General features: G+C 36.2%; 1 protein-coding gene across 5 annotated transcripts in view; it reads right to left on the bottom strand.

Moving 5' to 3' along the window:
- Positions 1-15,955, bottom strand: part of Rev3l (REV3 like, DNA directed polymerase zeta catalytic subunit) — a 161,266-nt gene that overhangs the window by 88,935 nt on the left and 56,376 nt on the right. For all 5 annotated transcript variants that reach the window (XM_045155227.1, XM_045155230.1, XM_045155228.1 and 2 more), the window contains exons 4-8: positions 12,669-12,829; positions 6,493-6,586; positions 2,416-2,510; positions 1,358-1,462; positions 55-139 (exon numbers count right to left, since the gene is read on the bottom strand). In XM_045155227.1, the coding sequence (XP_045011162.1) occupies positions 55-139; positions 1,358-1,462; positions 2,416-2,510; positions 6,493-6,586; positions 12,669-12,829 (540 nt within the window). The remainder of the gene's footprint in view (positions 1-54; positions 140-1,357; positions 1,463-2,415; positions 2,511-6,492; positions 6,587-12,668; positions 12,830-15,955) is intronic.

Here is a 15,955-nt window from a genome sequence, read left to right as displayed (position 1 = left end):
TATGTAACAATGTAATAAAACTAGATCTGAGATCTACAATAAAAAACCACTTACACAGAGAAATCATTCTCCTTGAGAATTTCTTGAAGTCTCTTCTGAAATTTTTTTTCACTTTCTGTTGTGGGCACAAACCTGCGATCTTTGAATTTTGAAAGTACATTAAAAAATGTAGATAGCAAATAAATGAGATACTTTTTCTTTCTCTTCAAGCAGCTTTAAAAATGGCAGCAATTTCCTATCTTTCTCTTGACCCCTTATCACCACCTAAATGCAATCCTATCATAAAATCATAAAAAAGATAAGTGGTTATTACTAAAGCTATGAAATTAAGTACTTACAGCCAGCTCATTTTTAAGTTCTATAATTACAACCCAAATCCATAGCAAACAACAATACTATCTCTCTGTAAGTGTGACATGTACCCTGAAACTAGACATTCCCTCCCTTGTAAAATGTGCTTCTCTTTTAAAGGCTCTTGAATTTTATAAAAACATTTTTGGTATCCTAGGCCTTGTAGTAAAATTCAAAAATTTTAACTGGTACCCAACAGAGACTCTCACAATATTTGTTTTCTAGTGGCTGGAAAGATAGCTCAGTTGTTCAAGACACTTGCTTACAAAGACAGCTGGCAGGTTTAGTTCCCAAGCCACCCATGTAAGCCAGACACAAAATGGGGGGCAAGTGTCTGGTATTCATTTGCAGCAACAAGTGGCCCTGGTGTGCCTATACTCACACATAAGCAAATAAATAATTTTAAAAATAAAATGAAAAAATAATTTCTTTCTGAATTGTTATATTTTACCTTTATCTTTAAAATTCTTGTTGTATTCATGGCATTTATTTGAACCCTCTAAAATTCTTTCTGAATGTACCAACACTTAATACAATAATACAATTCTTCAGAATTGTAAACAATTATCAAAGTGATAGTTTCTATGCCATCTCTAGAAAATAATTTTGGGGAAGTATTTCATAGGTTACATTTTTAAGGCATAATGAACAAAATGAAAGTATGGCTAAGTTGAGATTGATAATATTGAATGTCTTGTTTAGAAATACAGATGCACAAAAACAACAAAAAGAAAAGAAAAGAGGACAGGCATACTGCAAACTATGAACAGTAGAGAGAGAGAGAGAGAGATGTCAATTTCTCATGGAAACAAGAGGGATGACAATAAAGTGACATTTTGAACACTGTTTTAGAGATTAAATATTGTTGGTTATACAGCAATGACTTAGAAAAATTACATAGAAAACTGATTCAAAATGGAGAATCTACTATCAAGGGAAAACTCAATGACTAAAATTTTCCATTAAAATGTTTACTTAAATCATTAGACTATGACTAGGCTTATACCTTGTGATTCAGGCTGACTAATTTGAGAAGTTTCATTTCTGTCTCTTCGCCGTTGCTTTTCATCATCCCATATTGCCTGTAAACCAGGGTTTCCACCAATTTGAGCTGTAATCACAACAAAATTTTAGTATTACAGTGGTGAAAATGAAAAATTCTTGTTATACAAAACCCTAAACTTCAATAAATACTGCCTTTCAAGAAAAATATTTTCTGCATGTACCATAAAGGACTATCCCAATCATAATACTACTTTGTTTATTTTATCCCTAATGATTCCCCAAAACCCAGCAAATAAATAAAATCTGATAAAAATAGCATCTGATAATAGTCAAGATATTAAGGATTTTCTTCCTGGTATATTACCTGAAGATAAAGCAATTAAAAAGAAAGCACATTAAGTTATTTTATAGTGATTAATTGTACCTAGTCTTACACTTAGACTATTTTTATATCTATGTCAACATAGTCATATGAATGGAAATAGAAAAGAAAAAATAATGGTTATCTATTATGGCTTAGATATGAAATGTCCTCTGATGTCTCATGTATTGATGACTTTGTCTCAGGTTGCAGGTACACTGAAATATGACTGGATCATGAGAGTAATAAATTCATCAATAGATTAATTCGTTGAATTGATAGCTAAATGGGCTATTAGGAGGTAGGCAGGGACTAGTAGCAGCAGATAGGTCACTGGGGGGCAGCGGGCTGTGCTGCTGAAGGATGAATCTTTCTTGGTCCCTTTCGATTCCTAGCCTTCATGAAGTAAGCAACTTTGCTCTCTTTTGTCATGCCTTACCCTACCACACCCCCAGAAACAGTGGAGCCAAGAAACCATGGTCTGAAACTTTGAAGTCAAGAGCTAAAATAAGTCTTTTTTCCTTCAAGATAATGTTCTCGGGTATTTTGTTACTACAACATTGGAAATACAGAAAGAAACTTTAAAACATTTTGTATTCTCCTCCTACAATATCTTAATCTCCTAGTAGTGGTTCCTTTTTACTTCATTCATGAAATTTTACAAATAAAATGTATGCTAAGAATAATTTTGTGTGTACCTTCAATGTCCAGCCGGTTTAAGATGTCAGCAGCTACAGCATCCACTTCTAATTCACATGTACTCAGTGGTGCAACACCTTCCAGTAATAAAGAGCTATAAAGAAAAGATATTAATAAAAATAGCAACTATGTCAGTGCAAACTTAAAAGAATTTTTCTTATATAAGAATTTGTTTTTTAAAAAATATTTTATTTAGGTAGTAACTAGGAAACATGAAGAAAATAATTCATAATTCACTGTGACATTAACACTATGTGTACATACAGATGAAAAAATAGGATAAGATAAATTTAAAACCTATTACACTGACAATCCTGAGATTCTTTACAATGCCTTTTGTTGGTCCATCACATTACACATGTAAGGAATATTCAATGATTAGTATGTGACCAAGCCTAAGGCAGAGCAGGATAAGGTCATAGAGGTACAACAGAGGGATCAATCCAAAACACATACACACAAAATCAGCTGTCTAAGCCGGGCGTGGTGGCGCACACCTTTAATCCCAGCACTCGGGAGGCAGAGGGAAGAGGATTGCCATGAGTTCAAGGCCACCCTGAGATGACAGAGTTAATTCCAGGTCAGCCTGGACCAGAGTGAAACCCTACCTCAAAAAACAAACAAACAAACAAAAAAAAAAAAACCCCAAAAAACAAAAAACAAAATCAGCTGTCTAAATATCATTTTTCCTGCAATCATAATGTTTTACAAACTACAAGTTAAGAGGGGTAAAGAGATGGTTCAGTGGTTCAGATGGTTGCCTGCAGAGCCCAAGAACCCAGGTTCAGCTCCCCAGAACCCACATAAGAGAGACACACAAGGGTCATGCATGTGCACAAGGTGGTACACACATCTGGAATTCAGTTTCAGTAGCTACAGGCTCCAGCCCCACAGTAGAAATTTATAGCTATTTGATGCCATTATTAGAAAAGTACTTTAGACATTTAGGACAGGAAGTATTACTAAAAGAATAGCTTTTAAAATTAAATTTTTCTTTTCAGTAGGCAGAAAAAATGATTTTTTCTCTGAACATTTCTGTTCATAGCTTAGCTCAAGAGATGTATTAATGAGAATCATGGAGGAGAGAATTAAGACCATATAGTCTAAAAAATATATTGGGCTGGAGAGATGGCTTAGTGGTTAAGAAACTTGCCTGCAAAGCCTAAGGGCCAGGTTCAAGTCCCCAGAACCCACATAAGCCAGACACACAAGGTCATGCATGCACACAAGCTGACACAAATGTCTGGAATTCAGTTCAGTGGCTAGAAGCCCTGGCATGCCAATTCTCTCCCTCATCCAAAAAAAAAAAAAAATCTTCATATTCTGATGGGTAGCCAGGGTTAAGATGATTACAATCAGACTTTTGTACATTTAATACTCTAGCCAATTGACTCTGAAGGCACATGACAGAGCAACTGAGAGCAAGCTAGAAAGCAAGGTTGACTTAGTATCCCCAGTTCATGATGACTTTATTGTTTACAGAACTTGAAATAATATCTATAAAGGGAAAAGGTGTCCAGAAGAATGTGCCAGCACCAAGGAGAGAAATGCAACCCATCAAGTCTAGGACAGTACTGATTTAGGGTAATACTTCTGGTATTCTCTGTCATTTGTAGTGACTGAAACTAAAGATTTTCATTTGATATAAACATCACAAAAATATAATATGGGGCCTGAATCAAATTTGTGTGTGCTCTGTGTGTGTGTGTGTATCTAGCTAGATATGAGAGACATATCTATAATACAAGTACTTGGCAGGCAGAGACAGAAAGATTGTTCCAATTATCAGAGGCCAGCCTAGTCTACAGTGAGTTCCAGGCCAGCCAAGACTACACAATGAGACTGTCTCAAAAACAACAAAAACCCATCTATCTGTCCAACCATATCTGTTGTGTTAATGAAATTTAATTCTGAATAACTTGTTCAATTTTATTATTTTGCCCTGGCATCTTTCCCTCTAATTTAACTTGAGTAATGCTTAAAATAAAAGTAGTCAAATGGGCTTCTTACAATATAAAAGTCAAACTTCTCATTATAATACATAGCTCCCCTATTTTAATCCTGGTCAGTGTAACTATATTACAGTTTTATGAGCTAGCCATAAAGATATTAATTATATGAAGGTTCATACTACAAATAAACCTTAATTTTAAAAAAATATTTTTTTGGTTTATTTTTATTTATTTATTTGGAAGTGACAGAGAGAGAAAGAGGCAGATAGAGAGAGAATGGGTGCACCAGGACCTCCAGCCACTGCAAATGAACTCCAGATGCATGCACATCGAGCTAACATGGTTCCTGGGGAATCAAGCCTCGAACCGGTGTCCTGAGGCTTCACAGGCAAGCGCTTAACTGCTAAGCCATCTCTCCAGCCCATATAAACCTTAATTTTAAAATGTGATTAGATTTTATATCTAAGAAAACTAAGAAGTACGTGTTGATCAAAAAGATCCTTGTTAGCTGGGTGTGGTGGCTCACGTCTTTAATCCCAGCACTTGGAAGGCAGAGGTAGGAGGATTGCCCTAAGTTTGAGGCCACGCTAAGACTCCATAGTGAATTCCAGGTCAGCCTGGGCTAGAGTGAGACCCTACCTCGAAAAACCAAAAAAAGAGGGGAAATTCAGAGTCACTGATTATTTATATTTTTCCAAAGTTTTTAAAAATTCAAATGAATGTACTATTCCATAAAAGAATACTTATATTATTATTAATGAGATTCTTTCTTAACTTATATGAGATAAGCTCTGAACAATTTTGTTTTGTTTTGTTTTTCAGACAGGATCACGATTTGTAGCCAGGTATGGTCTTAAACCTAAAGGCACCATCATGTCTACTGCTAAACAAATATACATACATTTTTTAAAGCAATTGCAACAAACTGGCCCCCTTTTTATTAAATGAGAGGAGAGAGAGAGAGAGAGAGAGAGAGAGAGAGAGAGAGAGAGGATGAATTGGCATGTGAGGGCTTCCAGCCACCATAACTTGAGCTACAGATGCATGTGACACCTTGTGCAATGTGTGACCTAGCACGTTTGCATCACCTTGTGAGTCTGGCTTACATGGGATATGGAGAGTTGAACACATCCTTAGGCTTTGCTGGCAAGTACCTTAGCCACTAAGCCATCCCTCCAGCCAAACAAATTACATGTATGTATGTATTTTGTTTTTCGAAGTAGGGTTTTGCTTTAGCCCAGGCTGACCTGGAATTCACTATGTAGTCTTAGGGTAGCCTTGAACTCATGGTGATCCTCCTATCTCTGCCACCCGAGTGCTGAGATTAAGGGTGTGAGCCATTACGTCCAGCTCTAACAGATAATTTTTATGATAGTTTATGTTCAATTAATGCATTCATTTTGTTATTTTAAAACAACACAGTTACTAAACACTCCCCCTTGCATTCTTCATTAAAAAGTCTGATTTAAAAAGTAGGTGACATATATACAATAAAAAGAGGAAAATCATAACTAAGCTACCAATACTCAACAAGCCAATAAGAAGATCAATAAAGCTTGGACAATAATGTTAAGTGGTACAAAAGAAAAATCCCCTAGTTCTACAAAGGTAACACTGGGACTGGTAACATAGACAGGTGGTAACTGCACGTCTCCCTGATGGTGAAAAAAAATCTATGTGCTTGGGATAGATTACTTAGAACAAAAAGCATAATCAGTAAGAGCTAAAAGAAATTACAATGGTGGTTATATTCACAGCATGTCAATGCACTTATATCCATAGATACTTATTATTTAGAAATTTAAGAGGTTATTTTAATTAAAAATAAATGCTATTTCACTTTTAAGTTGCTATTATTCACATGATTTTTAACTTGATATAGAATGCATGATGAAATGAATGCTAGAGAATAGTATAAGAATCTACCTACATTCCTCTTATTAACTAGTTAAGAACTATATCTGTGATTCTATAAAATATACCAATACTGAGATTTGTTTTGGAAATAAACTTACAGATTAAAAAGACCCATGTAATGAGGTTAAATTTTAATTAATTATGATAACCACTGATTATATATGTATATGTATACACACATACTTTGACTTTATTGACAACACTAACCTTGGTATTTCATCTTCTTCCCACCTAAATAAAGTACCAGCAGGGGATTTTCCTGACATGTGATCCTTGAATGATCCAGTTGCATATGATTCACCTAGAAATAGAAAGGTAAATTTAAAGAAGTCATGCTTATTTGTTTTATTCAAGGTAGCACCTTACTCTGGCCCAGGCTGACCTGGAACTCATTCTGTAGTCCCAGATTGTCCTTTGACTAAGTGATCCTCCTACTCTTAACTTCCAAGTGCTGGGGTGAAAGGTATATGCCACCATGCTTGGCTAAATCATACTTTTAATTTATACATAATTATTCTACAGGTAAAGTAGCTTACAAACTATAAGATTAGTTCCTAAAATTATACATACACAGGAATACATATGTATAGTTGAGAATAATAGTTCCAAACTCAAATACAGAAAAAAAAAGTGTTTGGAATATTTTGATATAAGGGAGAAGTATTTATAGTAAGTTCACAGTATAGTAAAAGCATGACAAAACTAAGTGTGCTATTGTGGTATGATTAAAATCTTACTTGAAAAATAAAGAATTACAAATTTTTATAGACTTTAAGTTCCTAGGATATTCTATATGAGCCTCAACAAAATTATAGTGGAAATTTCAGAGGCAATTAAAAACATACCTTAATACTAATTCCTGAACAAGATACCCACTGCATTTCAGAAGGAACAGTCATGAGTCACTGAAGACAGTGTGCTATACATTTGGAAAGTGGAGCAAACATGCATGCTTACGTGCTTCAGCTGGGCACCTCAGCATCTTTATACTTGCACTCTGTTAGTGGTCGTTTGGGGTATTTACATTTTCAAGTGGGAGGAAGCTGAGTGAGTTGCATCAAGAACATCAACAGGAAGATACTCAACATTTTATTGGGTTAGCTTTTATTCTGGGCTGACTGAACTCAGGATCCCACATGCCAGGCAAGTATTCTACCCCTGAGCTAGCTATAACACAAGCCCTTACTTGCTGGTAAGTTCAAACACCTAATAGATATAACACATATAAATAGATTGAGAACATGTAATAATGTGTTTGTTAGTTCAACAAAACACATGCAAAAACACATGCAAAAACATGCAACTGATCTCATATACATTCAGAAGTTTTAAAAGATTTTGCTAGGGCCTAGGGAGATCATTTAGTGGTTAAAGGCATAGGTTTGCAAACAGTCTTCAGTTCCCCAGCTACCTACATAAACACAGACAAACAAGATTGCAGTGGCAAGAGTCCCAGGTTCACAATCCACATGTGCAAATAAATAAGTAACTTTTTAGTAAGGCTTTGCTAAAGTATGTTTAGGACATTTTATATGAAATTACTTTGTAATTTATAAGTTAGAATATAATTTCTAATAAAGCTATGTAAATAAGGAGAAACACAAGTTTAGTGATTAGTTATCAATCACATAGAAGGATAAGTGAGGGGAATATAAAACTGAACGCAAAATGAACTGGTACCATAGAAACCCTTATCCTTGAAGACAGACTAAAGGTTGAACCTTCAATAGGAGCATGGGGGAGCACCTGAAAAGAAGGGCCCTGGAAAGGGTGTGATAAAGCCTAACTTAAAATTTTTTTCTTCTTTTTTTAATTTTCCTTCCCTTGGCTCTGGCCTGTAACTCCCAGTACCAGGATGTGATTACCACCCACAATGAGCTGTTGATCTGAGAGACCTACAAGATGCCCAAAACAAGACAGACTTATGTCAAAGTACTTGATTATATGCCTGAGGTAAATGGTAAGATCCTACTGCTGAAGAAGCCATATGCTGCTGGCACAAAACAGAGACCTGGCTAGAACCTGGAAGAGAGCCTGAACCCAGACAGCCGGTCTAGTGCTGGAAAGCACTACATGAGCTACTGGGGGAAAGTGGCCAACAATTGTCCAAGCAACCCAGGGTCTAAGAACTCAGAAGCAAACACCTTGACATGACGTATACATAGTGGAATAAAGGCACAGGGCCTTGATAGGTAACCAATAGCTTTCTGACTGGCTAAGAGATCGGCTCAGTGGACAGGAACCCGTATCTGCAACTGGGAAACAGGTCAGAATCTTATTCAGACAATGATTTTGCTCTCCAACATCAAACTCCCATTAATCTTGTGCTATAAGACGAATTACATCTGTCAAATTCTCTCCAAATTAATAATGCTTATCCCACTTAACCTGTGCTGACTTTACTCTTCACTGGAGAATCTGCTTCTGTTTTTCAGATGGGAGCAAGACCTGAGGAGATAAAACTACCCATCACACTACAGCCTAGCCCCAGCTGAAACCATAGAGAAATTTGAGGAGATGAGTAAAAATGCTGCTTCCATGATGAACCTGATAATCAGCACTAGGGTGAAGGAGACAGACACTGAGGACACTCAACACCTACCAAAGCAGAGATCCAGAGGCTCCTAAGAGCCAATCACTGAAGTAGACTTTATTTTATTATTATTTATTTATTTACTTTTTTTTTTTTTCGAGGTAGGGTCTCACTCTAGCTCAGGCTGACCTGGAATTCACTATGGAGTCTCAGGGTTGCCTTAAACTCATGGCGATCCTTCTACCTCTGCCTCCTGAGTGCTGGGATTAAAGGTGTGCACCACCACACCTGGCTGAAGTAGACTTTAAAAACACACCCAATATGGCTCATGGAATTTTGCAGAAGAGGGGCTGAAAGATTGTTAGAGCCACAAGTTGGGACATCATTACCAGAGGCATTGCCTCTCTCCAATAACTGACTGCTGCTCCCACGATGCATGACCCACAATACCCATGGGAATAACCTGCATCCCCAACTAGGAGGGTCCCCTTCAGAAAACAGGCAGGGATGAGGGAAAGGATGGTACCAACAAGTGATGTTTCCATACTAAACATGTCCATAATTACCACAAAAAAATTTTTAATTCTAATTTCAGAATTCTTGCTTAGTGGTAGCATGCTTGCCTACTAAGCACACAATACTGGCAATACTGGGCACAACAAAATGAAAAAAAACCTCATTATTTCTGTATACTATTTCAGCATATTTCTCCAAATAACATGAAATTTCTGTATTTAGTATATAACATTCATATAAAGTATTATATATACATATAATTTCTTTTTAACTGCATGTGCTAAAGAAATATATTTGTGGAGCACTCCAAATATTTATTCCATTTAAGTATTTCTGATCACTTTAACAAACTATACTAATTATCACCTTTTCTATTCCATTTGGCAATATTGTAATTAAATACTAGGACAAAACTGCATGTGCACATAAGATTTCTAAATCCTTTAATTTCTGAATATATTTCACTTCAAAAGACTACACTAATGATCTTTTTTTCACTCCAGGATCCAATCTAAAGCCACGTGTTCCACTTAGTTGCCATGTCTCCCTAGTTATTTCTGATCTACTCTCAATCTTTGCTTTTTCACTATTATTTCTATTATTTTGATAATTCTGAGTACTGAGGGCATAACCCATTGGATGTGTTCCCTGTGACTAAGCAGGAATTTCTGGAAAACGGGCCCCATAGATGAAGTATCCTTCCTAGCACATACTATGAGAGGGAACACATACACATGAAACCACTGAATTGATTTTAGTCACACGACAAAGCTACAGTACAGTACTGTGAGTGTATGACAGAGCCATACATCTCCCACCCCTTGCACCGTGTATAAGAGCCACTCTGAAAATCCCCTCTGCCATCAACACTCCCCTCTCAGCACTTTTTTTGTTTTTCGAGGTAGGTTTCGCTCTAGCCCAGGCTGACCTGGAGTTCACTATGTAGTCTCAGGGTAACCTCAAGCTCATAGATCCTCCTACCTCTGCCTCCCAAGTGCCGGGATTAAAGGTGTGTGCTCCCAAAATGCTTGGCCTTATCTAACATTATAGTTCCATTTTACCTTTCATAGAAGGTCTTATGGAATGAAAACACACTATTTCCTTTGAATGTTTTCTTAGTAAATAAAATACTTTAAAGGCACATTTATGTTTTTGTGAAGGTCAACAGCTTGTCCTTTTTGATTCTTAGTATCATAGTTTATGAATTCTTTTCAGTGGACATTTTAAGTGCTTTATATGATTTTAGTAATTATGGATAAAGTGTTGTGAAAGATTGCACTTAGGTGTGTATGGACCTAAGTTCTAAATCATTTTAGCAAACATCTAAAAGTACCATGACTGGATCAGACTGAATCTATGTTTAATGTTATTACATTCTCTTACAGAATGACTATTTTGCTTTGTCACCAGCAATGGATGAAAGGTGTTAGTTACTGTTTAATGAACTGGCACGCACTTGCTTTCATTAGTCCTCTGAGTTACAGACATTTGTAACAGTGTGCAGAGGTAGTGCTTTCAGGACTCAAGCCATATTTCTTTATGACTACATAATGCTGATTATCACCTAAAGTGTTTAGATATAATTGCTTAGTAGCTAGATAAAACATACTTTTTCCTCACTATGACTTATCTCATTGTTTAGAGTACTTTCTTTTTTATTTATTTATTTATTTTTTGGTTTTTCGAGGTAGTGTCTCTCACTCTGGTCCAGGCTGACCTGGAATTAACTATGTAGTCTCAGGGTGGCCTTGAACTCTCGGCAATCCTCCTACCTCTGCCCCCCGAGGGCTGGGATTAAAGGCGTGAGCCACCACACCCAGCTGTTTAGAGTACTTTCACAGAACAAAAATTTTCAACTAACAAAATCAATTCTACATTTGCTTTCTGTTATATCTGAAACATTTAAAACTTGGGTTAGATAGATTTTCTCCTAACATCTTTTAGTTTAAATTTGGGGTTTAATTCTGTAATGTATCTTAAGCTAATTTTGATTAAATGTATAAACCATGTGGGCATGTGGCACAGGTTCAAAACAGCATCATTGACAACAGTCAAAAGAGACTAGGAGGATGTCTCAGCAGTTAAAGGTACTTTCCTGTGAAGCCTGTCAGCCCAGCTTCAGTTCTCAAGCTGCCTACATAAGCCAGAAGGCAAGAACAAAACAAAAAGCAACAATAAACAACAATAACAACAACAAAAAAAAACCCCTACAAACGCCTGATATTCATTTGCAAAGGCAAGAGGCCCTGGTGAGCATGCATGCATACATACATATGTAAAATTTTAAAATAATTATAAAAAAAAGTAGAAAGAACCCACAATGTACATCAACCAATGAGGATGCAGATGAAATGTACCATATCCACATATGGATATTACTACATGTGTGATATAGGTCACAACAGGGTTGAGCTTTAAGAATACAGTAGGGCTGGAGGAGATGGCTTAGCGGTTAAGCACTTGCCTATGAAGCCTAAGGAGCCTGGTTTGAGGCTTGATTCCCCAGGACCCACATTAGCCAGATGCACAAGGGAGCACAAGCATCTGGAGTTTGTTTGCAGTGGCTGGAGGTCCTGGCGCACCCATTCTCTCTCTCTCTCCCCCTCTTTATATCTGCCTCTTTCTCAGTCTGTTGCTCTCAAATAAATAAATAAACAAAAAAAAATTATAAAAAAAATACAGTAAATAGAAATTTTATATGACCTCCTCTATATGATTCTACAAATATGAAATGTGTAGGAAGGGCCAATGTAGAGAGAGAGAGACACTAGGTTAGTGGTTTCTTAGGGATATTAAGCATGGGAAGCTTTGAGGTGGACTAAAGCATTCAAGTTTTTTTCTTTTCCTTATATATGTAAATATTCTAAATTTGTGGCAATGTTGCAAAATTCTGAAAATATTAAAAACCTTCAATTTAGGGCTGGAGAGATGGCTTAGCAGTTAAGCACTTGCCTGTGAAGCCTAAGGACCCCGGTTCAAGGCTCAATTCCCCAGTACCCACATTAGCCAGATGCACAAGGGGGCACATGCATCTGGAGTTCATTTGCAGTGGCTGGAGGCCCTGGCGCACCCATTCTCTCTCTCTCTCTCTCTCTGCCTCTCTCTCTCTCTGTCTGTTGCTCTCACATAAATAAACAAAATAAAATAAAATAAAAACCTTCAATTTATCCTTTTTGAGTTAAGTCAATTCTGGTCTGTGAATATATCTTAATAAGGAATTAGAAAATTTTCTTTTGAAATTATTTTATTGATAATCTCTAATTACAATTTAGCATTTCTTTTTATTCTTTATCCACTCAGCATTTACTTTCTCAATATATACTATTAATCTTACCTTTCCGTCTTGCTTTTCGGAACTTGACAGCAGCAAGATTTATTAAATTCATTCCATAGAGATTGTAGTCAATGAAGAGCTGTAGGAGGTAGGGAATATGTGCTTCATGAGGCTGGTAAAATTTATTCATTATGGCTCCACTTTGCAAAAGTTCACATATCCTAAATTAGAAAATAAGTTAGATCATAAGATTATGTTCTTTAAAATATATACAAATATAGATGACAAATGCCTATTTGCATGCAAAATTTTCACTTCAATTTTACTATAAGTTTGTATTTTGAAATTAAAAATTTAAATCAAGGTTTTAAAATCATCATCATGTTCTGAATTTAAAAATCAGGGATTAAAATAAAGGAAAAAATTTATAATATTTTTCTTTGAAAAATTACAGAAATAACTTTGCAAAGACTACATTAAAAATTTCAAAAAGGGGCTGGGGAGAAAGCCCAGTGATTAAAGGCACTTGCTTGCAGAGCCTGCTGACCTAGATTATATTCTCCAGTACCCATGTTAAGCCAGATGCACGAAGTGGTACTGGCAAGATACTCTGGCATGCTCATGCTCTCTCTCAAATAAATATATATTTTTTAGGCTGGGTGTTGTGGTGCTCATCTTTAATCCCAGCACTTGGGAGGCAGGAGTAGGAAGATCACCGTGAGTTCAAGGCCACCCTGAGACTACATAGTGAATTCCAGGTCAGCCTGGGCTACAGTGAAACCCTACTTTGAAAAAACAAACAACAATATATACATACATATATATATATATATATATATTTTATTTCCCAAAAGAAAAATCATTCTGAGATGTTAACATTTTAATATTTTCTTCCTTGAGATTATTTCTCTTCATGATGAAGAATAAAAGCAATGGAACAATAAGTAGCAAAGGACTTATTATGTAGAAAATGGGCATAAACTTGGAAGGAATGTAAGACAGATGGGGTGCAGAGGTAGTTCCTTCAAAGCCTTCCTGGGGGCTTAAATGATTACAGGTCCATCTCCTCTGAACAGAGGGAAAACATTTCATGCTAGTAAAATTACACACAGTAAGGGTCATGAGAAGCCAGTGAAGATTAGAATAATTTTATTAACACTGAAGAAGCAGCTAACATACTTTTAAGCACTATATAGTGAATGCTATGTTAAGTGCTTTAAATGCATAATTTAATTCTCACTTCAAGCCTATGGCACTATTTGCCCCATTTTACAAAGAAAGGAGATGAATCTTAAAGAGATCTTAAACATTATGAAGACACACATAAATTTAAAAAAAAATAGAAACACTAAGATTTAAATAAAACTTTACCTTGTGAGTCCTCATTCTTAACCAAAGTGCTGTTCTACTTATGCAATAAATAGCTTCATATGTTGATTGGGAACTTAAGAAAATTTCGAACTATTCACATTAACTTGGAGGTCAAATACATAAAGATTAAAACAATGAAAATAAAAGTATAAGAATAGGTAAGCTGTAGAGAAATGAAAAGGTATGGAGAGGAAAAATGAATATTTAAGACAGCACTTGGGAGGCAGAGGTAGGAGGATCACCATAAGTTCGAGGCCACCCTGAGACTACACAGTGAAAGTGAAGTCCAGGTCAGCCTGGGCTAGAGTGAGACCCTACCAAAATAACACTAACTGAAGATACAAAAGACCTACATAATGAAAACATAAAAACACTTAAGACTTGAGCAGATGGAAAGACTTCCCCATGCTCCTGGGTAGGTAAAATTAATATTGTGAAAATAGTAATTTCACCCAAAGTAATATACATATTTAATGCAATAAAAATAAAAATTCCAGCATCATTCTTCACAGATATAGAAAAAAATTATCTCTAAATTCATATGGAATGGTAGCAGACCTCAGATATCCAAACATATCCTCAGCAAAAGAAACACCTCTGGAGGTATCATCATACCTGATCTAAAGCTATAGTACAAAGTCATAGTAACAAAATCAGCATGGTATTGGCATAAAACAGAAATAGAGATCAAGGAAAGAGAATTGAAGACTTGAACCTTAGGTGAAATAACTACTTGATCTTTGACAAAGGTGCCAATAATGTAGACTGGAGAAAAGACAGCATCTTCAACAAATGGTGCTGGACAAATTGGATAACCACATGTAGAAAAATGAAAGTAGACCCACTCATCTCACCATATACAAAATTACCTCCAAATGGATTAAAGACCTCACTCAATATAAGACCTGAAATTCTTCAACTACTGGAATTAAAAATACGAGGAACTCTCCATGATACAGGAGTGGGGAAAGGCTTCTTGGGCAAGACCCAAGCAACCCAGGAAATTGAACAGTCACTCAACCAATGGGATCTCATGAAGTGTAAAAGCTTTTGCACAGACAAATATACCATAAGCAGAGCCAATAGGTTACCCACAGAATGGGAGAAAATTTTCACCAGCTTTACCACTGTCAGAGGCCTAATATCTAGAATTTACAAAAAACCAACCCCCCCACAAAAAAAATCAAACAACTCACTCAAAAAATGGGAGAACTAAATTAGGGAGTTTCCCGAGGAAGAAATACAAATGGCTAACACACACATAAGAAAATGTTCAACATCCCTAATCATTAGGGAAGTGCAAATTAAAAAAACTATGAGATTCTAAGATTCACTCCAGTGAGGATGGCAATCGTTAAAAAAATGAAACAAGAACAAATGTTGGAGAGGATGTGGGGAAAGAGGAACCCTCATGCACTGTTGGGAACACAAACTTGTACAACCACTAGTGAAATCAATATACCTGAAAAAGATGAATACAAAACTACCAATAGATCCAGTTATTTCCTTACTAAGCATTTATCCTAAATGCTTCAAGATTCATGACAGAGATATTTGCTCAATCATGTTTGTAGCTGCTCAGTTCATAATAGCTAAGAATGGGAATCAACTGAGCTGTCCATCATTACATGAATGAATGATAAAGTTGTGGTACCTCTACACAATGAAATTCTACTCAGCAGTAAAAAAAAAAAAAAGATACAATAAAATTTGTGGGAAATGGATGGACTTGGAACAGATCATACTCAGCAAATACACACAATGATAGGCAAATGCCCCATGATCTCACTCATCTGTGGTTCCTAACTTGGATCAGCTTGAGTTGCTGGCATACCAGACAGACGGGTTGGGGGGGGAGAAGGTGAGGATGGGGGGAAATCAACACAAAACTAAACGCAAAATGAACTGGTACCATGGAAACCTTTCTCCTTAAAGGTAGATTTAGAAGATATAACCATCAACAGGTGTATAGGGGG

Source organism: Jaculus jaculus, chromosome 7 (genome assembly GCF_020740685.1).
Source record: "Jaculus jaculus isolate mJacJac1 chromosome 7, mJacJac1.mat.Y.cur, whole genome shotgun sequence".
Lineage (NCBI taxonomy): Eukaryota > Metazoa > Chordata > Mammalia > Rodentia > Dipodidae > Jaculus > Jaculus jaculus.
The sequence above is the reverse complement of the archived record's forward strand: the minus strand, read 5'-3'. Positions and strand labels throughout refer to the sequence as shown.